Genomic DNA, 27,637 nt, shown 5'->3' on the forward strand with positions numbered 1-27,637 from the left:
ATTCAGGAAAAAAAAGTATGATCAAAACAGTATATATAAAGTTATAATTCTAAGTTTCGTAAAAAAAATAAAAAATCCGTACATGCAAGGAATAAACTGGAAAAATGTATATTAAAGTATCAGTAGTAATTTTTTCTGGATGATAGGATCATGGATGTTTTCAATTTATTCTTTACACTTAACATTTTTTTCAAAATTTGCCACAGTATAACATGAATTACTTTAAACAGAAAAAAAAATGTTTAAGCAGTTATAACCACTGAAAAAGATCCTGAACCTAACAAGGGCATATTACTTGGAATAAGAAATACATTTCCTAGTGCAAAGAAAACGTCAGACTTGTTACCAGCTTCTATTATGCCCAGCAGCTTGTTTCCAGCTTCTATTATGCTCACCTTTACTTTTAGGTTGTGTAAAGAATGTCATCCAAAACTCAGTAGTACCTGTATTTATGAAACTGCACAAGGCTCACTATCTAAAAGTCAGCCAATGTTCCAAGAGAAAGAATCACAGTTAAATGGACTATTTTATTATATATGTCTACTGAGAATAATACAAGTCCAATTAATCCAAACTCAAAACATGCAAAAATGGAAAAACCAGAAAAATTATTCTCATTTTGCAAACTAACTAAATATATTATTGTTGCCTTATAAACACATCATAATTAATTAGGTCGGGAGAGAAGAGGATCTTGAAAATAAAACTGTCAAGCTAACAACAGTCACTAAAAATGCACATTTACGCATGTTGTCTATTTGCACATTTCTGTCCTAGCAGATACTTGACTTTAGTGGCAAAGGATGATTTTAATCAGTGTAGAAAAAAATATTAACATGCCATTCTACAAAACAACTTCTGACGTTAAACAGAGAATTGAAATTGCTAGCTGAAACAGGAAACAACTTCCCTACAACGTGTGTATATACGTGCATGTGTGTGTGTGTGTGTATGTATACATATGCAGAAAAGCTATTTACAAAAAATAAGTCTTGGACTGAAATAAAACAGGCAGTAAAGCAAACAATTCTTATTTAACTCTATTTTAAACAACTGGGAAACTGATTTGGTCTAATACTCATAAGCTGTTAGAAAACAAGACCACCAAAATAGCTGTTCACCAACTAAGAGAATTTGAAATGTTCACAATTTATTTTACTTAAAAAATGAGTATCATTCTATTTTCACTCTATCATGAAAATACAACACTGATTTATAAAACACATGACAGGCTGTGGCAAACAAAATAAACTGCTAGACTATAAATTCCTTTAAGCGGAAACTACACCTTCACATCTCAGTATCCATCAAAGAGCCTAATTTGGGGTTACTTAAACATCTGTTCAATGACTGAATCTGAAATCTATTAATGAAATTATGAATTAACTGTGGTGGCACACGCCTGTAGTCCCAGCTACTCAGGAGGCTGAAGTGGGAGGATAGCTTGAGCCCAGGAGGTGGAGAACAGCGTGGGTGATATAGCAAGACTCTGTGAAAGAAAAAGGAAGAAAAGGGAAATAGAAAAAGAAAAAGAAAGAAGAAGAGGAAGAGAAGAGAGAAAAAGGAAAAGAAATTATGCAACCTTTTCACAAGCATAGGATGGAATTTAAAGGGCAGTTCCAAAGGTATCAATAGATTTGGGCTAGATTGTTAACTGTGTAAAACTGAAAGATTAGCATTAAATTTCAACTGCTACAATATTTAACTTAGTGCCTGCTTGCTTAATGTTTTATAATATAGCCAACTTGTCTAGAACAGAATGATCCTACTGATAAATGAATTTTAAAATATCACTGAAAATACAGTGAGTGAATTTACTCTCTGGATTACAATCTGACATATCTGAAATGTATAGTCAGCAATAAGAGATTTCCCCTACTAACTTAAGAGTCATATAAACTGCATTTGGGATATGTCCAAATAGTTGTATTCAGTTCTTTGTGCCTCTTTTTATAGTTTTGTCTTTTCTAAAGACAAAAACAAAACAAACAAAAAAGAAAACAGTTAAAAAACAAAAGACAGCTAACCACAGTCCTATCATGAACAAAATTATCTTTTACCTCCAGAATAAGTGGGTACAGCACTGCACTGCAAAAAACCATGAAGGAGTAACATGTTATAGGCGTATACACCTAGGTGTTCAAGGTAAGGCACTTCAAGTTTTAATTAACCCAATAGTATCTTTTATTAGCTTTTTTAGTTTAATATACTGCTATTCTTATGAAATATGGCCTAATTTAAATACATTCGGACACTAAAACATATGATTACATATTTAATTTTAAATTTGGTTAACTTTAACACTTTGAACCACTCTACCAGTGTAAACTAAATAGGTTAGAGGTAAGAAACACTGGGAAAATTTGAGTGATTTATAAAGAATTTTTTTTTCAGATTTATCTAACCTAAATTTATATAGCCTAAGTAAATAAGTCATTAGTGCTTTTAAAAAAGCCATTAACTTGTCTACTGATTGGAGTTTATTTCATAAAACATTTAATTTTCCATGCGTATATCAAGTATTTCTGAAAATTTTATTAAAAGAATTATTTTTAAACCACTTATAAACGCACGTTATTTCCTGTTTCAACTCTACCTTAATAACCATACACAATTTCCTTTTTTTATTGGTGCATGTGTATATGCATGTTTGTACCTTCTACCTCTAAAAGGCTTATTTTCAAGCGGAAATGAGAGGATGGCATGGTTCTCTGTTGAACTGCTTTGTTGATCAGAACCTCATGATAATGAACAAAGCTAAGCTTATAGGTTCAATACTCATCTGGATCATTTAACTTTGAAACAAAGTGCCCTCTTAACCAGTCATCTCACAACTGTGTGCAGGAGACTGAGAGAATGTGAATTATGCAGTGCAAATCTATACCACTATTACAAAAGTTTCAAAATGTAAATGAGCTAATATTAACATTATCTTTGTATATGAAAAACTAAAAAGCACATAAAAACTACTGCTTGTAATCCCCATACTTCATGCACACAATAAAAGAAAAAATGGACACTTCATCTGTCTCAGTAACATACTAAAGCTTAAATATTTTTGTTTAATGCTAATCTTTTTCATAAGATATGAATCTGGCATTAAGTAATGCAGCAATTATATGACATCAGAATAAGCAAAAAATTCTTGGAAATAGGCCGTAACTCTTCTTACAAATGATTAGATGTAATCAATTAATTGTTATAACCAATTAATTTGAAAAGGGACATTATAAACAAGTAAACTTACATTCACAATTTCAAATGTATCCCAATATTAAAATATAAATGCTTTACATTAGTTATTTTCATTGACCAACTAAAATAAGAGAATTTTAGAATCACGAGATTAGAAGTGATCTGAGGTTCAATGAACATTTACGGTGTCCCTATCACATGTCAGAAACAGAGCAAGGTGCTTTCAAGTAACTCAAGTGATTCAACCCACTCCCTTGTGTAGATGTCAAAGCTCCCCACCTATGCCAAATCAAGCCATCTAGGTTCCAGAACCAGAAATTCTGGGCAAAGTCCTCACAGTGGTATAGTTTTCTATCAAAACTGGCTGGTGTCGTCATCCCCTATAAACCAAATAAAATTTCAATGTTGACCTATTTAACAAAAACAACAGTCTCAGCCGCAGGAGTCCAGCATTTTGGGAGGCCGAGGCGGGCGGATCATGAGGTCAGGAGTTCAAGACCAGCCTGACCAACATGGTGAAACTCTGTCTCTACTAAAAAAAAATACAAAAATTAGCCAGGTGTGGTGGCACGTGCCTGTAATCCCAGCTACTCAGGAGGCTAAGGCAGGAGAATCCCTTGAACCTGGGAGGCAGAGGTTGCAGTGAGCCAAGATCACATCACTGTACTCCAGCCTGGGTGACAGAGCAAGACTCTGTCTCAAAAAAAAAAAAAAAAAAAAAAGTCTCTTCTTTGAACTATAAAGAATTACAACAATTAAAAAATGCAACTGTGAGTCTTCAACTAAGTACCTACACAATTTACTGCAAAGAACAAAACATGGGGCGGTCACAGCTATAATATTCTAAAAGCATCATACAAAACAGAAATTAAACAAATTACAGATACCATTAAAAATTCCTTTGTTGCCAGCCACAGTAGCTCACACCTGTAATCCCAACACTTTTGGAGGCCAAGGTGGCTGGATCACTTGAGGTCAGGAGTTTGAGATCAGCCTGGCCAACAGGGGGAAACCTCGTCTCTACTAACGATTAAAAAAAAAAAAAAAATTATCTGGGCGTGGTGGTGGGTACCTGTTATCCCAGCTACTGGGGAGGCTGAGACAGGAGAATCGCTTGAACCCAGGAGGCAGAGGTTGCAGTGAGCCAAGATTGCACCACTGCACACCAGGCTGGATGACAGAACAAGACTCAGTCTCAAAAAAAATTTAATTTTTAAAAATATCCCTTTGTAAGGAAAAAAAACAATTACCAACATGAAAATCTGGATGTCTAATCCCTATTTTATATAAAATATCATCAACCATACACTAAAGTTCATGGGTAACACTAAACACTGGCAAGATCTGGAGTAACTTAACTATTACAATACAAACAATGACAGACTGTGAAACTCCCTGAGGGCAGAGACCCTGTCTAATTCATCTCTGTATCCAACAATTAGCATCCTGTAGTTAAATGTTGAAGAGAGGTAAGCTAACATCCAAAATTTAAATGTGAGCTATTGAAAAATTCAACTTAACAATCTGAAAGTTATCTTTTTATGACTGACATTATTTTTTAAATGTTAATAATGTCCAATGCAAGTATACAAGCGACATTACCATGGAATGTTTGTCAACAACTGTGGCTGTCAAAATCAGTATAACCTAGTCTTAAGAGTATAAGGTAGCGTGAGAGGATAGAAACAGTGGCAGGGAAGGGTAGTAAGGGAAGACCTGAGACTGGTGCAGAGACCTGAAGAAGTGAGGGATATATACTGCCTTGGGGAAAAAGGTTACAGGCAGAGAGGACATTAAGTGCAGACACCTCAGTGTATTTGACCTTTTTGGGATGTAGGAGGCCAGTGTGGCTGAAGTACAGTAAGCAAGAGGAAAAGTAAAGGGGCTTGAGATTAGGGAAATAGCTGGGCAGCTGTAAGGCTTGTAGGCCATGATAAGAACTTTGGATTCTACTGTGAATGAGATGGGAAAACACTGGAGGGTTTTGAATAGAAGAGAGACTTGTTCTGAAGTTTGTGAGCATCATTGTAGCTGCTGTGTGGAAATCAACTTGGGGTGGAGGGGCAAGAGTGGAAGCTGGAAGATCAATTAGGAGATTAATAATCTTCATTTCTAACCTTTTTCAGTGATTGCAAAATTGTGTATCTTTCTGCTGTTGGGCAAGTAGTTTCCTTTTCTTCCCATCTATTAAAATAATTAAACGAACATGTGCATATACAACATTTTCTTTCTTTTGGAATATTTCCTTGGGATTCATTTTCAGAAGGACTACAGGAACAACATATATGAATATACCTGTCTTCTGGGGTATATTAAGTGTAGATACTGTCCTTCTTGAGGCCATACAAAAAGTGAACAAAGGCTTTTGAGCTGTTTTAATATGGAACTGTGTAACACTGAGGGATTCCATCCAGTTCACTTCTAAGACATAAGTTCATGGTTGGCCTCAGAGGGTCCCTAAAACTAATGCAAAATTTTGTGAATAAATGCCTATTAACTTTATTCTGGGGAGAGAGTTTATATATTTCATCATATTCTCAAAGGTGTCAGTGGCCTAGAAAAGGTTAAGAATTACTATCTTACAAACTGGAAATGGACTGCAATATCCTAATATAGGGTACCTCTCAAAAGGACAGAAGATTTAATAACTAGACTCATCTTTGTAATCATTCAATTCATTCAACAAATACTTAACACGTATGATCCTCAATACCTAACAGCTAATCGTATCTGAAGTAGGCCATAATTTAAAACACCAAGAAAACTAGACAGGATTCACTGAAATATCACGCTACAAAAGAATATCGAACTATATGATTTCAAAACAACAATGTTATAGGAAAGCATAATAAAGACAGAAAGTCTGGGGCCTAATTTAATGCTTATTATGTCAAAGTATCACAGAAATAAAATTACATCACAAGGAAAGAAAAACTATACATAGGCATGTCCACCCCCACACATTCTGACAGGAAACCCAAAGAAAGTTTCCAAATCCTGTTTCCAGCAGCATCTCTTCTGAGACGGCCCTTCATGCTTTTGAAGGTAGGAGCCCCAAGTTAAATCTAAGAGCTGATACTTTATTTTTACTGTAATCAAAACAAAAACATCATCCGCCACCTAAGAAGAGTGGCTGGCTACCTGTAGGGCTGTGGCTCATTGACCTTCTGCTCTATTATTCTATTTCATTTCTTATACCTCCTCCCTTCAAAGAAGTAACAAAATGATTTTCCCTCCCAAAACAGAATGCATTACTCCTCAATGGCAGTTCTTTTTCCAAGAGGTCAAAGGTTCCCTAAACTCTGGTTCTCAGCCCTAAGAGGAGATCCCATTTTGTAGGCACAAATGTCTTCCTCTCATCTTCTCCCCGTAGCAGTAAATTACACAACTCGGCTGAAGACACCGTCCTTAACTTCCTGATTAAGGGGGCAAGAGATACTCTTACCAAGCCGCTAGTTTGAAGGATAACAAGAATCACACCGTGACCTCTTCCCTAACAAAATTCAGGGAAGAAGCAGAGACCCATGAAAAGTAACACTGAAAAGGCGAACACATGGTAAGCTACGGAAGACATGAGGGTAAAGAAGGCGGGAAAGGGGCTGGAAGGTGGAGTGGGATGTAGATGTCAGCCCTATTAACTGGGGGAATAAAGGAAGGAAAGGGAGACCCTGAACCCTGACAGAAGTGAGCCCGGAGACAGCAATGCTCCAGTCTACCCGCACTTCTACAGCAGAGGACAGAGAATTCACCCAACCCTCCAACCCTGTTCCCCGTGTGTCCCTCCCCCCCGCCCCCGCGGGCCCAAAAGGGAGAGCTGGGTTTGAAGGAAGCTCTGACCCTAGACAGGGGACATGCAAGAGGAGGAAGGCAGCGATGTCCAACCTTCTACTTCTCTCAGGCAGTGAGGTACGAGGGCACCGTGTCTGGGGAGACGGCGAGGGAAATGGGCTTGTGCTATGACACCTCGGGGAGCTGAAGGGTGGGGGACACAATGTCCTCTTTCTCTCCCACAGCCGGCCGGGGCCCCTCCCGACGGTCTCCCGCAGGCCTACAGTCGACCGGGTCGGTCCGCGGGCGTGGTTGGCTCTGGCCCTGGCGGCGGCCGGGCCTCCCAGATCTCCGGCCCCTCCCGCCGGCCAGGCCCCCGGGCCGCCGCCCCGACACCGATGGAACGCGGAGGAGGAAGGGGGAGCCAGGCGACTGACCGGCGACATGAGCCGCCTCACCCTCGGCTCGGCCGACCCGCGCCCCCCGCTCCCTCTGGGGCCGTCTGGAGCTCCCCGCCCCTTACTCACCCCCCCGGTCCGGCGCCTCCTCCACCTCCTCCACCTCCTCCACCTCCTCCTCCTCCTCCTCCTCCCTCCTCTCGGCCGTGGCTCCTGCTCCGGCTCTGCACGGCGACGGCAGCAGCAGCGGCGGCGGCAGCGGCCTCGGGAGCGGCGGCGGCGCCTCCTCCAGAACGCGCACGCACGCACCACGCAGGCCCCGCCCCCTGGTTCTGCCCCGCCCCTCCAAGTTGGCGATGGCTGGGCTTCGGCCCCGCCTTCCCCACGGCGTTCCGGAGTCCGCTTAAAGGAGCCGCGCACACTGGAGTCGGGAAAGCCTGGAACTACCGGGAAGGGGCGGGGAGTTTTAGCTTTGCGTAGGGCGGGATGGGAGGTGGGTAAGACCGGAAAAAAGATGAGGAAGGGTCCAAAGATTCAAGAAGAGAATTTGGAGGGAACGCAATCATTCGACAAGCCCTAATTGAGCACCTGTTAGGTTCCAGGCGCTGTTCTAACTAAGCGCAGAGGTTTAAAGTCATAGACAGGCAAAGACCCTCTTGCAGCTTGCATGCTGGTGGAGTGAGAGAGGGGAGACAGACAACAAACAAGTGACAAAAATTGCAGGTAGTGATAAGTGGTGTGGAGAAAAATAAAGCAGAGGATAGGGTGACTTTACACCTGGTGAGATACTGCCTCTCAAAGAAGACCTTTGAGCGCATACATACGGGATGAAGGAATAAGTCTTGCAAACACGCGGGCCTGGAGGAGGAATAGCCTTTCCAAGCTGAGAGAAAATCAGCCATAAACCCAGAGGAGGGGATACGCCTGCCATGTTGCAGAAACAGTGAAAGGCCGGCATGGCTGAGCAGCGTCAGCCAGCCCGAGAGCAGTACCAGCTAGGCTCGGAGAGGCGGGCCAGTGGCCAGATCCAGTGAAGCCTGTGGGCCATTATAACAGGAACGGGAAACCATGAGAGAAGGGTGAGCCGAGGAATGACCGCATCTGATTCATGTTGTTAAAAATTAGTCTTGCTGATGTGTGTAAAATACACAATGGGGAAGCACAGATGTCCTTGGGATACCAGTAAGGTAGCTTGGACTAACTAGCCTGGCAGCCACGGACAGGATGAGAAGAAGGCTATTTTATTTTATTTTATTTAGATACATTTTGATTGGAATGGATTTGGATTTGGGGCATAGTGTGTGAAAGAACAAAAAGAAATCAAGAGTTGACTCTTAGGTTCGGGCCTGATGACTGAGTTAATGGCAGTGCCACTTAATGAAATGGAGGAGCAGATTTGGGGATGGGGAAATCAAGAGTCTTTTCTTACACATGTTATGTTTAAGGTGTCTGTTATACATCCAAATGGAGATATTGAATAAACAATTGATATATGAGTCTAGAGAGATAAATTTGGGATTCATTAGCAAATAGATACTTTTTAAGTCTTAAGTCTAGTTAGGATCACATGGGGAGGGGAGATAGCTGAAGGAAAGGACCAAGAGGCACTCCAACACTTGAAGGTTAAGTAGAAAAGGAGGCGCTACCAGTCAGGGCAGGAGAAACACCAAGAGAAGGTGAAGCGTTGGAAAACAAGATAATTGTTTCAGGAGGGAGAGAGTGAAGAGTCTTATCAGATACTGCTGAAATTAGTAAGATAAGGACTGAGAATTTGAACACTGGATGTGGCCTGATGAAGTTGCTGATGACCTTGATGAAAACAGTTTCAGTGGAGTCATAGGGGAGAAAGTCTGATTAGGGTATGTTAATAGGATGGGAGGTGAGGAAGAGAAAGTGTTCTAAACAGCTCTTGAGAGGCTTTGCTTTGAAGGAGAAAAGGGCAGTAGCCAGAGAGGTACTTGAGATCAAGGGAGGATATTTTAAGATGAGAAATGCTTTTTCTCATTTTAGTATGCTGGAATGATTTTTTTTTTTGTTTTTTGAGGCGGAGTCTTGCTCTGTTGCTAGGCTGGAGTGCAGTGGTGTGATCTCCGCTCACTGCAACCTCCAACTCCCTGGTTCGAGCGATTCTCCTGTCTCAGCCTCCAAAGCAGCTGGGATTACAGTCATGTGCTACCACACCCGGCTAATTTTGTGTTTTTATTAGAGACGGGGTTTCTCCACGTTGGCCAGGCTGGTCTCGAATTCCCAACCTCAGGTGATCCACCCGCCTTGGCCTCCCAAAGTGTTGGGATTACAGGTGTGAGCCACTGCACCCAGCTGGAATGATTCTTTAGAGAGGTAAAATTGGGCCAGGCGCGGTGGCTCACACCTGTAATCCCAGCACTTTGGGAGGCCAAGGCGGGTGGATCACGAGGTCAGGAGATCGAGACCATCCTGGCTAACACGGTGAAACCCCATCTCTACTAAAAATACAAAAAAAATTAGCCAGGCGTGGTGGCAGGCGCCTGTAGTCCCAGCTACTCGGGAGGCTGAGGCAGGAGAATGGCATGAACCTGGAAGGCGGAACTTGCAGTGAGCCGAGATCGCGCCACTGCACTCCAGCCTGGGCAACAGAGCGAGACTCTGTAAGAGAGGTAAAATTGATGACACAGAAGGCAAGAGGAGACAACTGGAGAAAGAGTGTCCTCAAATAGGTGAGAAGCAATTGGATCTAGCACAGAAGTGAAAGGGTTGGCCTAGGATAGGAGTAAGGGAATGCATTCACACACTGTTTCTGGAGAGAAGGTAGAGTGTCTGGGTGCAGAAGCAGATAGATTAGACAGTACATTTGGTTGTGGCACGCTCAGGCCCCTGCAGAGCAGAGGCGGCAGGTAAGAGCTGAAATGTAGCCCTTGTTTTGCCCACAAAGCCACGTGCCCTGGTGGGGTCACATCAGCCTGGAGGAAGGGGTACTTTTCTGATTGCTCCACCAGGAGAGGTGGTGCATGTTAGCATCCTGCATATAACACACACACATGCGCAAAAACACACACATGTGCATACACACACATGCATACCCACACACACACGTATGGACCTTTTCCCAGTTTCCACTGAGTGCCATATGTACTGGCTGCCTCACTGGGATTGATGAGGTAAGATCTGTTCTCTATGCAATGAAAAGCTGTTGGCTATTAAAGGAGATAGAAGAAGGTGAGAAATAATCTCCTTGAAGAGTGGAAAAGTGACTAGAGAAGCTTAGCATGGACAGTGCTGAGGGCCCTCTTGAGTTGATGATCATACATTAAAGTGAGACCACTCAGCAAGGCCGTGTGATTCTCCTCCAGCCACACTCCATTGCTTGGGGGTTGGAGGAGAATTGTATTTGACCAGGTCTGAGTTTTGCTGGGGAAAGCCTATGAGAGGGGTAGGAGTATTATGTAAGGGAGTGATTATAGTGATAGACCTTGGAATTTAAGCTGGGAGGGAAGACAGGGCAAGTAAAAAGTGGTAGAGTCAATGGTTTGCTGTGGTCCCTGTGAGAAGTAGTTTGAGAGGAAGTAATCAAACAAGTGAGGCCAAGGGGACTTTCCAAAAGTTGAGCATGGGGAAGGGTGAGTAAGGCGGTTAGGGGACAGGAAGCACAAAACATCTGTGAGAAAAAGGTTCAAGCTGGCTCCAAGGAGCTAAGGAAACAGCAAAGCCCTTGGGCTTCTGTCCTCATCACGGTATATGTGAACCATTGGTTTGGAGAGGTTGAGGAACTGGATTGCCCACTCATAATCTTCAGGGAGCTGCACAAACAGGAGAAACTGAGTGCAGGAGGAGATAAACCAATTAAATCCTCCCAGGGCTCCTTTACAAGCTTTGGGAGAACCCAATGGGCACTTTGCTTTCCCTGCCCTTTCCTTTCACCAGGGATATCTGATGATTTGTGTAGACACTTTATCTGGCCTAGTATTTGACAGAAACTAAACACCTTTCTTCCTAAATCCAGCTCCTCCTCTTCCTGACTTCCTCTTTTCTGTTCATGGCACTACCTTTCTCAGTCACTCAGCTGCCAAACCGAAGCCTCCTTTAATCCATCTTCCTCATTCTGTGCCTAATTAGTCCCTAAAGCATAGTGAGCTGCACTGTTCAATAAACATTGCACTGTGATGGAAATGTTCTTTATCTGCATAGTCCAATACAGGAGTTACATATGGCTATTGAGCACTTTAAATGCAGCTAATGCAACTGAGGAACTAAAATTTTTTTTTTTTTTTTTTTGAGACAGAGTCTCGCTCTGTCACCAGGCTGGAGTGCAGTGGCACGGTCTTGGCTCACTGCAACCTCCACCTCCCAGGTTCAAGCGATTCTCCTGCCTCAGCCTCCCGAGTAGCTGGGACTACAGGCGCAGGCCACCACGGCCAGCTAATTTTTTTATTTTCACCATGTTGGCCAGGATGGTCTCAATCTCCTGACCTCATGATCTGCCTGCCTCAGCCTCCCAAAGTGCTGGGATTACAGGCGTGAGCCACCACGCCTGGCCTGAATTTTAAATCCTATTTAATTTTAATTAAAGTTGCATTTAAAGAGCCTTAATTAGGAGCTGCTATATTGGACTGCACAGGTATAAATACTATACTTTCTACACAATGGCCCTCCAGCTGCCCCCACCTCTCTAGCTCTATTGCCACGACCCTAGGTCAGGTATTGGTTAACCTAGGTCGAGACTTTTGCTGTGATCTCCTGTTTGGTCTCCTGCTTGGTTGCCTTCCCTTCAGTCCGTCTTGTGTTCTTGCCAAAACCATCTTCCTGAAGCATTGTCCAGATCATGACTCCACCCTATTTTAAAAACTATCAGTAGTTCCCCATCAAATTCAGTACAAACTGCTCAATCTGGCACTTGCCCAATTGTGTATCTCCATCCCACTTTTCTAGCCTTACCTTTCACTATACCCTTACACATATATCAAACTACTTGCTGTAACTCCTACTAACTTTTTACAAAGGAGTCAACTTATTAAGTTACCTCTCTGCCTGCAACAAATGCCTTCCATTCCCTCTATCAAACCTAAAATCTGTTGAAATCCTTGAAGGCCTGTCTCATATTGCAGCTCCTAAGTGGAGCCCTCCTCTGAAGTCCCATAGTTCCTATTCATTCCACACCTATGGCACTTATATGCTGCTTTATAGTGCATTTTGTGTATTCATTTTATTCTCATTACTAAATATTATTCCTTGCAAGTCACTGTGTTTTAATTATGCTAATGTCCCTTGCAGCTTAAGGGGCACCTTATAAAATAAGGTACTCTTCAAATAGCCACTGAATGTAGTTATGCACTTTCATGAAATCTGCAGAGCATCCATACCGCTGTCTAACTCTAACAGTAACATCACTAGCCCTCAAAAAGAAAGTCTTTATACCCTGGAAGCAACTTTTCTAACATGAAGTTCAGACTTTTGAAGAGAAACAGACTAGGTACCTTTCTTTTCATGTTATTATTGGCTGAGAATTTCTTCCTCCCCAAACTTAGGGCACTTTTACAATTCAGTTCTAGGTTGTAATGCTAAAGAACACCGTTATTCTTAGAACTGACAGGAAAAGCATAGACACTTCTAGGACCAATTGAAGACTTTAAGAAGATTGTGATACATATCAATAAAAAGAAGCTTCCATCTAATAAATGTTTAGAAAATATATTTTTAAGCTTGCTACTTAGCAAGCCCTTATGCTTCCTGCTAAGGATACAAAGGCAGGAAAAATACCGTCCCTTCACTCAGGAAGGGCACATGATAAAAATGTGACCTGGCATTGGTATGTGATTTTACAGTTTTCACAATATCTAATGCTACCAATGATGACATTAAAGTACGTATTATTAGTCTCATTTTGTAAAGAGAAAGACTTGCTTAGAAGGATTAAATGAATTTATACAAAAGCAGAGAGCTATTAATTAGCAAGGCCTTAAACTGGTACCCAGATGTTTGGGTATTAAGACATTGGTTGAATTAGAATTTTAAGTTCCCTGAAAGCAGGTACTTGATTTGCTTTATTCATTACTATATTCTCAGAGCCTAGAAAAGTAACAAGAATATAGTAGGTTCTTAGTAAATGTTTCAGGAATAAATATTCAGGAGCATGTGTCTGTGTGTTTTGTAGAGAGAGAGAATATAAGCGAGCCATATACTTCACTGGTTATTTGTATACTTGAATTAACTAAACCGATGTTATCTATATTAGTGCCACTCAAAATGTGGTCCATAGATTGTTGATGCTGGTCCACAAAATGACCAGTTGACCTTGAGATAAGTAAAGAAAGTGAGAGTAAGCATTTAGAATCCTTTCTGGCAACTTGACATTGCTGTGATATCCAAGCAAGTGATTAGTGGCCTTGTCTAGGTGAATCAGGGCATGGACCAGTCCAGGTGTTGTCCAAGTCTTATGGTTGGTTACATGAGGTATAAGCTATGTACTAGTCACATAGCGTTTCATTTAATCCTATCATGTTGGCCACTTACTGCCCAACTTCTCCTCTTCCTAGATGTTCTTTACTATTTAACAAAGAGAACACTTCATGCCTTTGAAATGAAAGAGCTGGCCGGGCGTGGTGGCTAACGCCTGTAATCCCAGCACTTTGGGAGGCCAAGGTGGGAGGATCACGAGGTCAGGAGATCGAGACCATCCTAGCTAACACGGTGAAACCCCGTCTCTACTAAAAATACAAAACATTAGCCGGGCATGGTGGCGGGCGCCTGTAGTCCCAGCTACTCGGGAGGCTGAGGCAGGAGAATGGCATGAACCTGGGAGGCGGAGCTTGCAGTGAGCCGAGATAGTGCCACTGCACTCCAGCCTGGGTGACAGAGCAAGACTCCGTCTCAAAAAAAAAGAAAAAGAAAAAGAGCTTGCAACAGATTTCAAACTTAAAAAAAAAAACCCTACGTTTTCACCAAAAAAGCGCTATCTACCACTGATCTTATGATGTAGAGGTATTGTTATGCAGTAATTAAGTATATGATCCCTGGAATGAGGCTACATAGCTTTAAATGCAGCTTTTGCCACTAGCTGTTCAGCCTTGGACAAATTACTTAACCTCTTGCAGCCTCAGTGTTCTTGTCTGTCATCTGATACTAAAAAGAGTACAAAATTTTGTAGTACTTCGGTAAAAACTAAGAGAGAGAATGCACGGACAATACTCTTCATAGAGACTGGCACATACTGACAAAATGTTATTTTTATGTTATAATAAATATATCTATTACTATTATTCTATTCTTGGGTTATAGAAATTCAGGCTGTTTGAAATATTTAAAAGATCTTGACTATAGAGGTAATTCTATAAACATCCAGGTTTGTAAATAGACAATTACTTTTCGGTTATTCACATTGTTAAAAGATGATAAAGATCAGCCAACTCCAAAGGCTTTTATATTTGTTTTTTAATGCATTGTGTGATTTGAGCGGCAATACAGTTGGTTTCTTGATGGCCATTGAAAACAGTTTCTATATTTTCAGCTTAGGTGATCCGAGTGGTGAAAGAAGGTATACAGGCAGGTGCATATTGTGCATTGTGAGAGAGCTAAATCAGAGTGGAAGATACCCATGGAGAAACAAGAGTTGTTCATTTGGTGGTGTATATATTGCCTATTTATATGTTTTATTCAACAGACTTTATATATAAAGTTCTTCTAAGTTCTAGCCCACTGATTCTTTTCTCTTTCCTTTTGTGAACAGTGTTGTCTGGAAGGAAGCTGCTACTTAGCCATGCACCTCTGCAAATCTTGGAAAGAGTCAAGGATTCCTGAGTCAAGGAAGTTGGATAATGATGAGCACCAGGCAAGACACAGCTGGCCACTGGAGAGAGAGCCCAGTGTAGGCAGAAGGCCAGAATGTGCCAACAGTAAGTGAAGTCTTTTCTTATCAGAAGAGAAAAGCTTGCACTTAGCTTCACTATCAGGGAGAAGACTGGCATCAGACCAACCCACCCTTCAATAAATGGAGGGAAAGAGAAATCCAGAAGCCTAGCTTTGTAGATGTGAATTAACATCATTTATTCTGTAAAAAAAAAAAACTCAAGCACGTGTAAACTGCAAATTAAACAACCCAAATATATGGATATCTGAATTTACAGAAGGCAGAATAGTGTGGTTAGGGTTGCTAGATTTAGCAAATAAAAATAGAGGATCCCCAGTTGAATTTGAATTTAGATAAACAAAAAATGTGCTTTTAGTAAAAATATGTTCCATGAAATATTTAGGATTTGTTTATCCAAAAATCAAGTGTAACTATATTTTATCTGGCAACCCTAAGTGTGGTTAAACATGTAGGCTCTGGAGTCACACAGCATGAGTTCAAATTCTGATCCTGCTTCTTACCAGCTGTGTGACCTGGGGCAAATTATTTAACCGTTCTGAGCTTCAGTTCCCTTGTGCATAAAATTAAGATAACATTTACTTCACAGGGTTGTTGTGAAGGTTAAATAATACATTTAAAAATTTACAATGTTAACTGATACAGCATAAGCGCTCAAAAACTGTTAGCTATTTTTATAGGAAGATAAACCGTTATTCATTAAGCAAATTACTTTTTTTAAATTGACATTATGATTCAAGTAACTTTAAAAAAATCTAAAGTGGAGCTTTTTATTCCCTTCTATTTCCATGGTACTGTCACTTTACAACAAACTGAGCTAACATAACTTTTAGACTCACTATTTATGGTATAAAGGAATACACACCAAACATTGTACAATATCATCAGGTTTCCTGTTCCTTCCCTTAGTGCCTGATACTTGAACCCAATTTTGAAGCCATCCTAAGCACAAAATTTCCAGTGAGAAATTTGGGCAAACTTTTACAAAATATTCCTTGAATGTTTACTAGATAAAAGTTAGGAGCCAATGACAGCTCTAGAATGGGATTTTCTTAGAAAGAGGTTTTGTTACAGTGGATTTGTTGTAATAGGATTTGTTGTAATAGGACTTCTGCACTCTGTGTAGATCATTTAAGAATAACCAACTGTACAGACAGTTCCAGTTCTTGTAATAGAGCTCTATTATCACAAAGTTAAAAATCAAACAAGAAGAAAGGGCAATGGGCTTGGAATAAAAAAATATATGTTTCTTCCATTCAGTACAAGTCACTTTCTGAATATTTGCTTTCGCATTTATAAAATGGGAATACTACCTTAAAGAGCAACAATTAAATTAAATGAGATAATATAAGGGACAATAGAGTACTGGTTTTCAAAGTAAGCACTCAATAAATGCTTGTTAATATGGATCTGTTATATTCAATAGAAGAACGACTATATACCAGTGCAGCCTTACAGAAAGATTAAAGCCTGGGGCTTATGCTACTTTATATGGCTGAGCTAAAACTCCTTACTCTGTCCACGTCTGCTTTTGGATAAGAACCAATAACTTCCAAACAATGATACAACCTAAGGGGAATTCAAGGAAGAACTCCATCTTCCCCATCTTCAGTGACTGGTGTTGGGTGTGTGTGTGTGTGTGTGTGTGTGTGTGTGTGTGTGTGTGTGTGTATTGGGTGGAGGGAAGTAGTGGAATAGGAGAAAGGCCAGAAAAGGAGCTGGAGATGTCCTTTTTCTTTCAGTAACTAGTTAAGCCAGATAGCAAACTTTGTGTATAAAACTACTAGCTGAGTCCGAAAAGTAGAAAACACATTTGCAGTAAATTTACAATATTAATTTTGAGCTGAGGGAGCAAATTCCAAATTCGAACCAGATTCAGAAATTATGACCTCAGTTTTTCCAGAGTTTCTACTGATTAGGATTGTTATAGATTGGCCAGGGGTAGACTGTATTAGGGGAAAAATAAGAGAGAAAAATAGAATTCACAAGAATATGTAAACTCAGAGAATGAAGTTTCCTGTGTTAGCATTTGCTGCTAATAAATGAGACTCAAGCAAAGGAATATAGTATTTTTCTAAGGAAGAGTGAGGCAGTGAGTCTTAGGGTTTTGCAAGGAGGATTACCAAGGGAGTCAATCATTTTTGGCTGTAAGGTCATAAGGGGCGTATAGTTTTTCAGAGCAGTACGTGAATGATGTTAAACTAAATTAGTAGAGCTGGTGGTTACAGAATAAACTAGAAGGCAATTTTGAAAGTCAATCAGGCCAGATGTGGTGGCTCATGCCTGTGATCCCAGCACTTTAGGAGGATCACATGAGGTCAGGATTTTGAGACCAGCCTGGCCAACATGGTGAAACCCAGCCTGGCCAACAAGGTGAAACCCGTCTCTACTGAAAATACAAAAATTAGCCGGGTATGGTGGTGCATGCCTGTAATCCCAACTACTCAGGAGGCTGAGGCAGGAGAATCACTTGAACTCAGGAGGCGGAGGTTGCAGTGAGCCGAGAGCATGCCACTGCACTCCAGCCTTGGCGACGGAGCAAGACTCCATCTCAAAAAACAAAAAAAGTCAATCAATATTTACATATTGAATATCAACTCTGTGCTCAATAGCCTCCCATTGTTCAGGGGCCACAATGACACAGAGCGGAGCACCAGCACCCAGTGTGTCTAGTTTAGGGAGAAATAACCTATGAGCCTAGATGAAGACAGAAGAAAAAGATGGAAGACTCTGTAACCAAAGGGTTAAGAAATCTTGAATGACTAACATTTGAGTAAAAAAAAAGTAAGGGTCAAGTTCTAAAACAGAGAATAGAAATAGCATTTGCTACCAAAGAAGTGGGCTTTTGATAAAAAAAAATAATAATAACGAAGTGTCAGGTGTGCCAGGGACCTGATTGAAGGTCTCACTTGGGCTTTGAACCTGGCAAAGGGTAGAGGTGAAGCATTCTCAAATCCTTCCCTTGCCTCCTGCACCCAGGGTTCAAGGTGTAAAGGAAGAAAAGCCAGGGCATGTGCATCCTTGACAGACATCTGAAATGGATCATCTTGCTGGGAGTTGGAGGGTTCTTTCTCACCGCCCCTCTGTTCATCCTCTGAGCTGTAATTGCCTAAATAGACAGATTAGCACAAACTCAGCCTGTGCAAGTATCTTTTAATGCTCATTTGCTGACTTTAATGAGTTCCAGAACCAATTTGTGATCTTAAAATCACTCAGGTTTATCACCAAAAGAAAGCACTGTAAGTCTAGTGCAAGAGGTCAGCTCAGCAGAACTCAGCAGTGAGACATTGATATGAAAATGAATTCAAATGAACTCTTGTGGCCATTGTAAGGCCTCACTGTTCTCTAATATCATTAAATAGAAAAACATTAGGTGCTGGATGTCCTGATGAGCCAGTTCTTGTACAATACCTGTTTTACAAACTACATTCGAGTATGCTTTTGTTCTCTCTTCAAATTTCACAGCTTCCTCTACTCTGCCTAAAAAGGAAAACTCACATCTTTGAGCTGTTACAATAAAACTATCGGCAGCCTGTAAAGTGAGAACAGAGGCTTGCCTTAATTTATTGCACCACACAGATTTATTACACATCAGGGTAATAATAACAACACCGTGACTTGCTGCCTGATAATCTCCCCTTCTGCTCCAGTAGGAGTGTGGTGGTGGGAGCTTGGAGGGCCCTGCAGACTCCCTGTATGGTGCTAAGCACGGCTGGGCACACTCTTGGCTCAGTGCCATGAAATGATGTAGTACTACTGGGCCGTGCAGTGCCAAGATATATGCAAAGCTGGTGAGAAGATGTAGTATTTGGACAGAAAATACCGGAAGCTGTTTGCCAGGTCTATATGAAAATAGTGTTTCCACAGTTGCTATTTGCCAGGAGAATAAGCATTCTCCAGCTACCTTCTTCTTATAAAAGGTTCTTCGTGCTCTGAGAATGAAGGCATTTTTTTTTAAAGGTTCCTCATCCTGAAATATGACGAGAACCCAGTTTTAGAACCATAGAGGTGAGGAATTCCCTTAGGGGGCATTTTACCTGTCTTTAGGCAACACCACACCTAAAAGAATCCAGGACTATAAAAGTTAAATCGATTCAGAGAGAGTTTCTGAGAAACAGTTAACAGAATTCAGGGTTAAAGATGATCACCCTTCAGGTCAAGGGTCTCCTTCCATGCCAGCCTTGCTTCTGGCCTGCTTCTCTGTCTTTTCTTATGGCTCCTGAGTCCTGGGGTGCCTAATCAATCTTGGCTGCTTCCAGGGAAACTGCGCAGAGGCATTTGGGCCCTCAGCTTGCCCCTGGTGACGACAGTGACATCCTTACAGAGGACAGCATCCATCAGAGGTGCCCTCCTGCTGCTCAGCTTGCTCTGGAAGCCTCTCATTAGAGTTTCTCATTTTTAAGATAATGGGAACTTAATGGGGATTATTTTGATTTTCTCTTACCAGCCAACACTTTTGTAGCTGAAGCCCTGCTGCCCCCAGCTGCACTGCCTGAACAAATTGCATCTGAGCAAGCCAAAGCTGTGGCCCAGGAGACTGCTGACATGACTTCAGAAAGGCACAGCCCAATCCTATTGCCTAATTTTCTTTGTTCTTAGGCCAAGACTTTGGCCTGTAACAGTGTTTGGATTTCTGGCTTTTTGGGTGACCACTTTAGTTCCTCCTTTCTTCACCTACCAAGACAGAAACATCTTTAACAAATCATCAGTAAATTAATCCATGAATTCCAAGCAGTTGAGAAGGTCAGGCTACTGCTGCTTCTTCCATACCATGCTTGATAAAAATGAAAAATTCAGTCCACCCATTGTCCATCACCTGGTTGTACTTAACACAGAGATTCACTCTCTGAATATAGTACGAAGACCAAAATGATTGGAAAATTATGTATGCTTAGCCTCTCAGAGGAATCAGATGACCTCAGTGAATATTTTTTGAGACCATTAGGCCCTGGGGATCCAAAGGCATTGTCCCTGTCCTCTCCAAAGCTTTGGTTTTCTTCCCAATAAACATATGTACGTTTATTTGGTTTTGCATTGGCAAGTGGCAATCGGTCGGGTAAATTGGCCCTTGGGAAATTTTATCCTGCCAAAGTGATTCACAAGCCACAAAAATGTGGAAACTACCTTCCTTAGAATACCAGTCATGCCCTACACTTCACAGCATAGTCTGGGTTTGGGTCTCCTCTTCTCCTGTTGACTGTTACCTCTTACAACTACTAGGCAAATCCTGAATCTTGGAAACCACTTCAGTCCTGTAGTCACTAATTGCTGCCTGGCAAGAAACCATGTCAGTTTCTTGTCTGAGTTCAATGGAGAATTGTCACACTAACTTGAAGCTCTGGTGGTAGATCTTCCTCTCCCAAAAGACCCCAAAGCAATCTAACGTCAGGGAACCCAGTGAGGCAGAGTGGTGGCCGAATCATATAAATGGAGATAAACATGGTCCCAGGTGCCATCAGAGAGTCAGCAGACCCCAGGCTTCAAAGCACATTGCTGATTACTCTTGATAGAGGGCCCACAACTGTTTTAATCATGCAATTATTTTGAGGATGAATTTATAAGAAAGGAAATTCACCTCCTTGCCATTTTGCAGGGTGGCTGTCAATAGATTGGCCCAAAAGGAAGAACAAGGAAAAGGGCACCAAAGAAGATAAATGAAAATACAAGGTAAGAAGTGGGTAGAAGCTGTAGCATTATAAAGAAATCCAAGCCAAAATTGTCAGAGGTGGGGAACTGTTTTTAAAAATTATTTTGATGATAATGATGACTTTTTTGTTTTGTTCTTATATTTTAAGGGTATAAGCTGAACTGTGGTCATCCTGCCACTGGGAATTAAGTTAAAGTAGAAAAAAGCAGAATGTAATGGGGAGTCCCCTCACAAGAAGAATTTGGATCAAAGCATGGCAGTGAGGGGAAGCATTGAGCAGGTGAGAGTGAGGCAGAGGCTTTAGTCCTGCAAGAAACAGTCGCCTGACTTTAAAGCATGCCTGTGTCACTGACAGCATTTAGCAGTGCACAGTGTGCAGAAACTTGGCTTGTCAGCCCTCCTGATGCTCACAGATAGGGCAGCTTCACTGTGGAGCACTACACAAGCTCACTTGCTGCCTTCATCAGTCTGTAGGTGCTGACTTTGCTGGTAGAGTCACCACCGCAGCCGCAGGGCCTCTTCTCACTTACCCACTTCCTCCGCATTCACGTTGCTCCTCTCATCAGAGACACCAAGGCCCACGGGAGCCTGCTTTGCATCACTTACATGAGAGGTTTGGGATGGCACATTGTAAATGATCTTTGCAAACTTTTCCTTTTATACTCTTGAAGTTTAAGCAGAGAGGCAAAGAGTAAGTGGCCCAGGAGCAAAATGTCTACATTTCTAAAATGAGTCTGAAATGAAGGTCATCTGAAAATGTAGCTGGAGGCAAAGACAGCTTTCAGGGTCAAAGTTGGGCAGGATCTCACAGAGTTGCAATCCTGCAAATTTTTTTTGTTTTGTTAAAAAGAGAAGGAAGTTTTTTTAAAAGCTAGATAGTACCCCCTTAGTAGGCATGGTATGAAAAATAATCTAAAAGATGTTCATCATTTTTTAAACTGCAATTGTGAACATTTTAACTGGGAGGAGTGGGTTTCGTATTCCAACACAACTGGTCATGCCCCGAACTTGGGAAGGGAGAGAAGAAAACATTTTACAAAGGAAAAAATGAAATATTTTTTACCTAAAACTTTCTACTTTGACAAAAATGAAAGTTCAATTTACAAGCTAAAGGAACATTCTGTTGAATCTTCAGTGCACCCCAGAACATCCTACCAATGGCTTCAGCTCTGCCAAACTTGGCACCTTTCATCTCAGAGTCCCCAGTAAATACTAAGTTCCACAGCATTCTAAGATTGGCCAAGTCATTCAAATTATAGTGATGACAGGTTGGGCGATAGGTGGCAATTTTCCTTTGTTGTCATTACCCTTCCCACATACTGGGCAACTGAGGCATGGAAGGACAGAGGTAAGATGTTGGCTTCAAGGTTCAGGACCAGATCGGTGGCGTTCCAGGAACCAAACCTTGAACATTCATGTCGTCTCTGGGAAGTGGCTTTTTGATTCAGCACTGGTACTTTCCAGTGTCAGCACTTGTATGTGTCAGTAGCTAAGTCTCTCGTCCAAGGGCCCCAGGTTCTCAGCCTCTGCTTCATCTCAGGAAAGCCCTCTGGCAGCTGAAGAGAATGGGGTAGGTGGGGAAGTAGGTTGGGGCTCAGTGAGTTTGATGGTTGGGTGCTTGAATGGAAATCTAAGAGGGGAAGAAGGGCTCTGTGATTGTGAATTACTATAAGGAGAGGTGATTGGATTGGAAAGAGCTGGCAGGACTTACACTATGTCCTCCCTTGATAATGATGCATCACAGTGCCATGGCCACGCCTGACCACACACTTCACTTGCCCTGCCCACTTGGGTGTTGGGTATATCCCTTCAACTTTGGAAAGGGGCATAACGTGTAGATACTGGGGTAGATTTTCCTGAGGTCTTGTTTGTATCCACCTTTAATAGAAATAAACAGGACACTTATTTCTAGGTTGATAAAAATGGCCAGAGTAGCTAAATAACTCTGTGTCAGCTGGACTTTGATTATTTTTTTAAGTGGCAGAAGAGAAGGATGAACAATGTTCACTAGGTTGAAAAGGTTAGAGCAGTAGATGTTTGTTTCCTCCCATCATCTTCATGATCTCTTGCTTCAGAAAAGTGGGAGAAAAATAAACCAACACACCACCTGATGAATGTCCCACCCCACAGAGTAGTCTAACTCTGTGTCTCAGCAGGAAAAGGGGAAAGAGGAAGAGAAACTGACATTTAATGAGTGCCAACTCTATATTGGTCACTATATATAAATAGTTTAATTTAATCCTCCGTTACAAGCCCCTACTATGTAGATATTATTATCCCCATTTTTAAAGATAACTATTTGGCTCTTGCAATTAGGAAACCATGAGACCAAAATTTAAAAGCCAGAGCTTCCTGACTCCAAAATCCTCTTTCTTTCCTGTTATCCTGCTGAAGTGCCGATTTCAAATGAAGACTGACTTGATCCTGAACATAACCTACAAGAAGAAAGGGACCACAGGTGGGTACTGTCTTCTTACCCAACATGGTTATTAGAACACCCTCAGTGGCAGAAAGGGTCAGGATGCCAAGCAGTTGTTTGCAAACGCTGTTTGGCTAAAGGATCTAATTCACTGAATGAACACATTTCTTTCCAGGGTGTGGGATGCAGGTCCTGGTGAAGGGTCATGGACTGTGGAGGAAGAAACCCTATGGCTTGTTTATTGAAAATTCAATTAAAGTTTACCCTAAATCACTTGTCAGTAAATTTACACATGCCTTAAACTAGATGGACCTTTGAAATCATATTCCTCTTACCCTTGTTATAAAAATAATAATAGCCATATTTATTGAGGGCTTATCACATGCCAGGAGCTGTACTTTAGGCTTTATGTGTCATTTAACCCTCCAGCGATCCCATGAGGAAGGTATTATTATTTTCTCTTTTTTACAAATGAAAGGCACAAAAAGGCTAAGAAACTTGTCCAAGGTTACACAGGAGAGAAATGGCAGAACTGGGATTTGAACTTTCAAACCTGGGCACCTCTCAACTATACTTTCTGCTACCTTTCATCAGGGAAGATGGTACATAGACAGGAAGGGTGAGTTTTTTCCTGAGTGTTTGTTTCTCTACTTGGAGAAGGAGATATTTTTCTCATTTTCCATTTCTAGAGTAATAGCAACCTTCAGCCACAGAAAGCACCAAATCCCTTTACCCCCTATTCACGTTAACCTGCTAGATAAGTCTATTCAGTAAAATCTCTTAGTCCTCCTTAGTCATTACATAGCTTTATTCCTCCCTTTCCTTCTCCTCAGCTGGTCTTTGGCATCTTCCTCTTGTGTTAGGAGTGAGGGGTGATCATAGACAAGGATCTCCTTTCTCAGCAGTGGGTTACCACTCTCTGGTATGGTCATTGTCCTGGACACCCCGGACAATGGGTGTGGTTGAAATTAGAGAGTGGCTGAAATTCAACTTCTTGGATACAAAAGATCCCACGGTGATCACCGGCCTCACCAAAGAGAAGCAGGTGGTTTACCCACACTGAACATTGTCATCGAGGTTAATGAATGCGTTCTTACATGGTCTAAATATAAGTATGTGGACCTCACTGAGGAGAGACCAGGCCCTCAAGAAAGGTCTTGGAAATCCCACATTCTGCTGTTATGGAGAGGGGAGTAAGCCAGATGCAGCAACCTCAGCTTCTGATTTTGACTGCTGAAACTCACATCTGCCTACCCTTCATGTGTAAACAGGGTTGCAAAATTACTCACTCCACTCACATGCATAAAGAATGTATAGTTTCTTTTTTCTCTTAATCACCCTGATCTCCCTTATGAGCCCTCACCTGCTGGGTAGCAAGAGAGAAAAAAATAATTTTAGCTCAATAGATTTTAAAACTAGTCTGATACAATTATTTAAGCAGTTTCTTTAGGCTTAATTTTTGACTTTGGGATAAAGGAGTCTTTCAGATTCCTTGCTTCTTCTGGTTTCTTCTCTGTAAATGGCACCAGTGGTTCTCAGACCAGGTCCCCTGGTGCCCTCCCCACACTGCTCTGCCCTCTTAAACATGGTGGTGCGGGGCCATCTACAAAGCAGTGTCCTAACAAGGAATTTCAAAGGGAGTGGGGAAAGAGCTCTCCTGCTCTTGATGTTCTCTAATTGATTTCATTCTTCAGGCAGAACGCTGGAGAGGGGAGGCTAGGAGAAGACAAACAGCCTTGCTGCCTGGCATGTGGCCACTCCCTACCTCTTGTAGCACTGGCTGGAAGAGGAGGCTTGCTAGCCTCTATCACAGGCAGAGGAATATCCATTTACACTTAAGGGAAACTCTCTAAGATCAGAGACTTGGTTCTTGAACTTCTAGAGATGGTAGAATATCTAGTTTGTTTTTCAAGCTGTTGTGATTACCAGTCCTGACTGGCCAAGGCATTAGGCCAGGCGAGGCCTCTGCAATGTGAGCTGAAAGAAGAGGGGTTTAGAGAGGAATGGAAATACTGTGTGTGACATTGTGAAACACATATTTGGTCTTTGTGTTAGTCTGTTCTTGTGTTGCTATAAACACCTGAGGCTGAGTAACTTTTTTAAAAAGATGTTTTATTTTGGCTTGTGGTTCTGCAGGCTATACACAAAGCATGGTGCCGGCATCTGCTTCTGGTGAGGGCCTCAGGAAGCTTACAATCATCATGGAAGGTGAAGAGGAAGCCAGTGCATCACATGGCAAGAGAGGGAGCAAGAGAGAAGGGGACAGTGCCGCACACTTTAAAAAAAAACCTTATCTCACGAGGCAGAACTAACTGAGTGAGAGTTCACTCATCACCAAGGGAATGGTGCTAAGTCATTCATGAGGGATCCCCCTGCCGCCCCTGTGATCCAATCACCTCCCACCAGACCCCACCTCCAACACTGGGGATTACATTTCAACATGAGACTTGGAGGGGACAAACATCCAAACCATGTCAGTCTTCAACCCCTCTTCCTGACATACAACTCCTAAAACTCTTAGAATCTCCAAAGTGCTGTCTTTTTATGTGTTAGTAATTGGCTAGTGGCTCACAGCCCCTTGGTAGCTTCAGGATGGGGCCTGGTCACTGGAAAGACCAAGTCATAATTAGAGGGTTGAGACTTTCAGCCCACCCCCAGCATCTGGGGAGAAGAGAAGGGCCGAAGCTCAAATTGATCACCAATGGCCAGTGTTTTAATTAATCATGTGGCCAGGCGCGGTGGCTCACGCCTATAATCCTAGCACTTTGGGAGGCTGAGGCAGGTGGATCACGAGGTCAGGAGATGGAGACCATCCTGGCTAACACAGTGAAACTCCATCTCTACTAAAAATACAAAAAATTAGCCGGGTGCGGTGGCATGCGCCTGTAGTCCCAGCTACTCAGGAGGCTGAAGCAGGAGAATCACTTGAACCCGGGAGGCGGAGGTTACAGTGAGCCAAGATTACACCACTGCACTCCAGCCTGGGTGACAGAGCGAGACTCCATCTCAAAAAAACAACAACAAAAAAAGACAAATAAAATAAATAAAAATAATGCATCATGCCTATGTAATGAAGCCTCCATAAAAACACAAAAGAATAAGGGTTCAGGGAGCCTCTGGGTAGCTGAATATCTGGAGGCTCCTAGAGAGTGGCATGTCCAGAGGGCATGGAAGCCCTGTGCCCCTTTTTCACCCTATACACCTCATCATCTGTATGCTTGGTAATATCCTTTATAATATACCAGTTAAACGTAAGTGTTTCTCTGAGTTCCTTGAGCCACTCTAGCAAATCAATGGACTTCAAAGAGAGGATCGTAGGAATCCCAACTTGAAGTCAGTTGGTCGGAAGTTCTGAGGCCCAGACTTGCGACTGGTAGGAAGTAGGGGCAGCTTTGTGAGACTGAGCCCTCAACCTGTGGTTTCTACTGCTATCGCCAGGTAGATAGTGTTGGAACAGAATTGGAGGGAGCCCAGCTGGTATCCACTGAAGAACTGCTCGCTTGCTTGCTGTGTGAGGATAAACCCACACACATTTGGTCACAGAAGACTTCTGTGGTCACACAGACTTCTGTTCATCACAGAAGTCTTCTGCGATGATTGTTGTGGTGTGAAAGCAGAGGAGAAACACAGTTTGAATTTTTCTACTTTCGCACTGTGTTTGCTGAAGGTTGCTCAATGTAGGCTTGGGATGGTTGGTCCGGGGTATGTAATAGAAGGTGCTTAAAAGTGCTCCTCAACAGTTTTGAAGTGTGTGGGACAAAAAAAAAAAGTGCTCCTCAAAGGGGAGGCAGGATAGTGTAATGCTTAAATATATGGAATCTGGATCCAGACTGGGCTCTGGTATTTCCTTGTGATATGGACACCTTATATGTAAACTCAGTTTCTTCATCCTAAAATGGCATAATAACAGTATCTACCTCCTAGGGTTGTTACAAAGTTTAAATCTGTTAACATATATAAAAAAGACTTTTGCCTGTCTCATAGTAAGCACTCAACAAATGTTAGCTATTTAGATTCCAAACATATATAACATTTGCTTATAAACCATGGAAACATCTTATGTATGGTATAGCAGAAAGAACAGGGATTTTCAAAATAGCCTAAGTTATATAATCTTGAGCAAGTTGTATGGCCACTGTGAGCCTTGTCTGAAAAAGGAGGATGATTACATCATAGGATAATTGTGAGAATTAAATGAAATAATATATGTGAAACACTTAGCAAAGAGTGGCACCTAACTGAGGCTCACAGTGTTTCTTCCCCTTTTTCCTATGTCAGTAGTATGCTGTCTTATAATTATTTACTATTATGTTCTCAACGAGGAGTCTTAAGCTTTTATAATCTCCAAACTGGCTAGCACATAGTAGAAACTC

At 41.8% G+C, this 27,637-nt stretch overlaps 2 protein-coding genes and 1 long non-coding RNA gene across 7 annotated transcripts in view; 2 read left to right on the top strand and 1 right to left on the bottom strand.

Annotated features, from left to right (window-relative positions):
- RAP1A (RAP1A, member of RAS oncogene family) overlaps positions 1 to 7,656 on the bottom strand; it is a 96,672-nt gene extending 89,016 nt beyond the window's left edge. Inside the window, exon 1 of one of the 5 annotated variants that reach the window (XR_010112819.1) lies at positions 7,491 to 7,555. The gene's annotated coding sequence lies outside the window, so the exon portion shown is untranslated. Of the gene's footprint in view, positions 1 to 7,077 lie in introns of all 5 variants that reach the window. The other 4 variants (XM_055102796.3, XM_057300458.1, XM_034933629.4 and 1 more) reach the window with 4 other exon arrangements.
- On the top strand, positions 11 to 27,154 carry LOC130540990 (uncharacterized). The gene is made up of 6 exons (XR_010112820.1): positions 11 to 7,101; positions 15,061 to 15,226; positions 20,792 to 20,865; positions 20,994 to 21,125; positions 23,162 to 23,303; positions 25,401 to 27,154. It is a non-coding gene; the product is annotated as an uncharacterized LOC130540990 (long non-coding RNA).
- LOC130540989 (uncharacterized) lies at positions 7,152 to 9,911 on the top strand. Its single transcript, XM_057300457.2, has one exon. The coding sequence runs from the start codon at positions 7,152 to 7,154 to the stop codon at positions 7,839 to 7,841; it is 690 nt and encodes a 229-aa protein (XP_057156440.1). The 3' UTR covers positions 7,842 to 9,911.
- Positions 27,155 to 27,637: the final 483 nt, after the last annotated feature.

The sequence above is a fragment of the Pan paniscus genome, chromosome 1 (genome assembly GCF_029289425.2).
Source record: "Pan paniscus chromosome 1, NHGRI_mPanPan1-v2.0_pri, whole genome shotgun sequence".
Classification (NCBI taxonomy): domain Eukaryota; kingdom Metazoa; phylum Chordata; class Mammalia; order Primates; family Hominidae; genus Pan; species Pan paniscus.

Excerpts from the sequence above, each read along its gene's own strand:
- LOC130540989 (XM_057300457.2), top strand. The coding sequence starts at position 7,152 with ATGACACCTCGGGGAGCTGAAGGGTGGGGGACACAATGTCCTCTTTCT.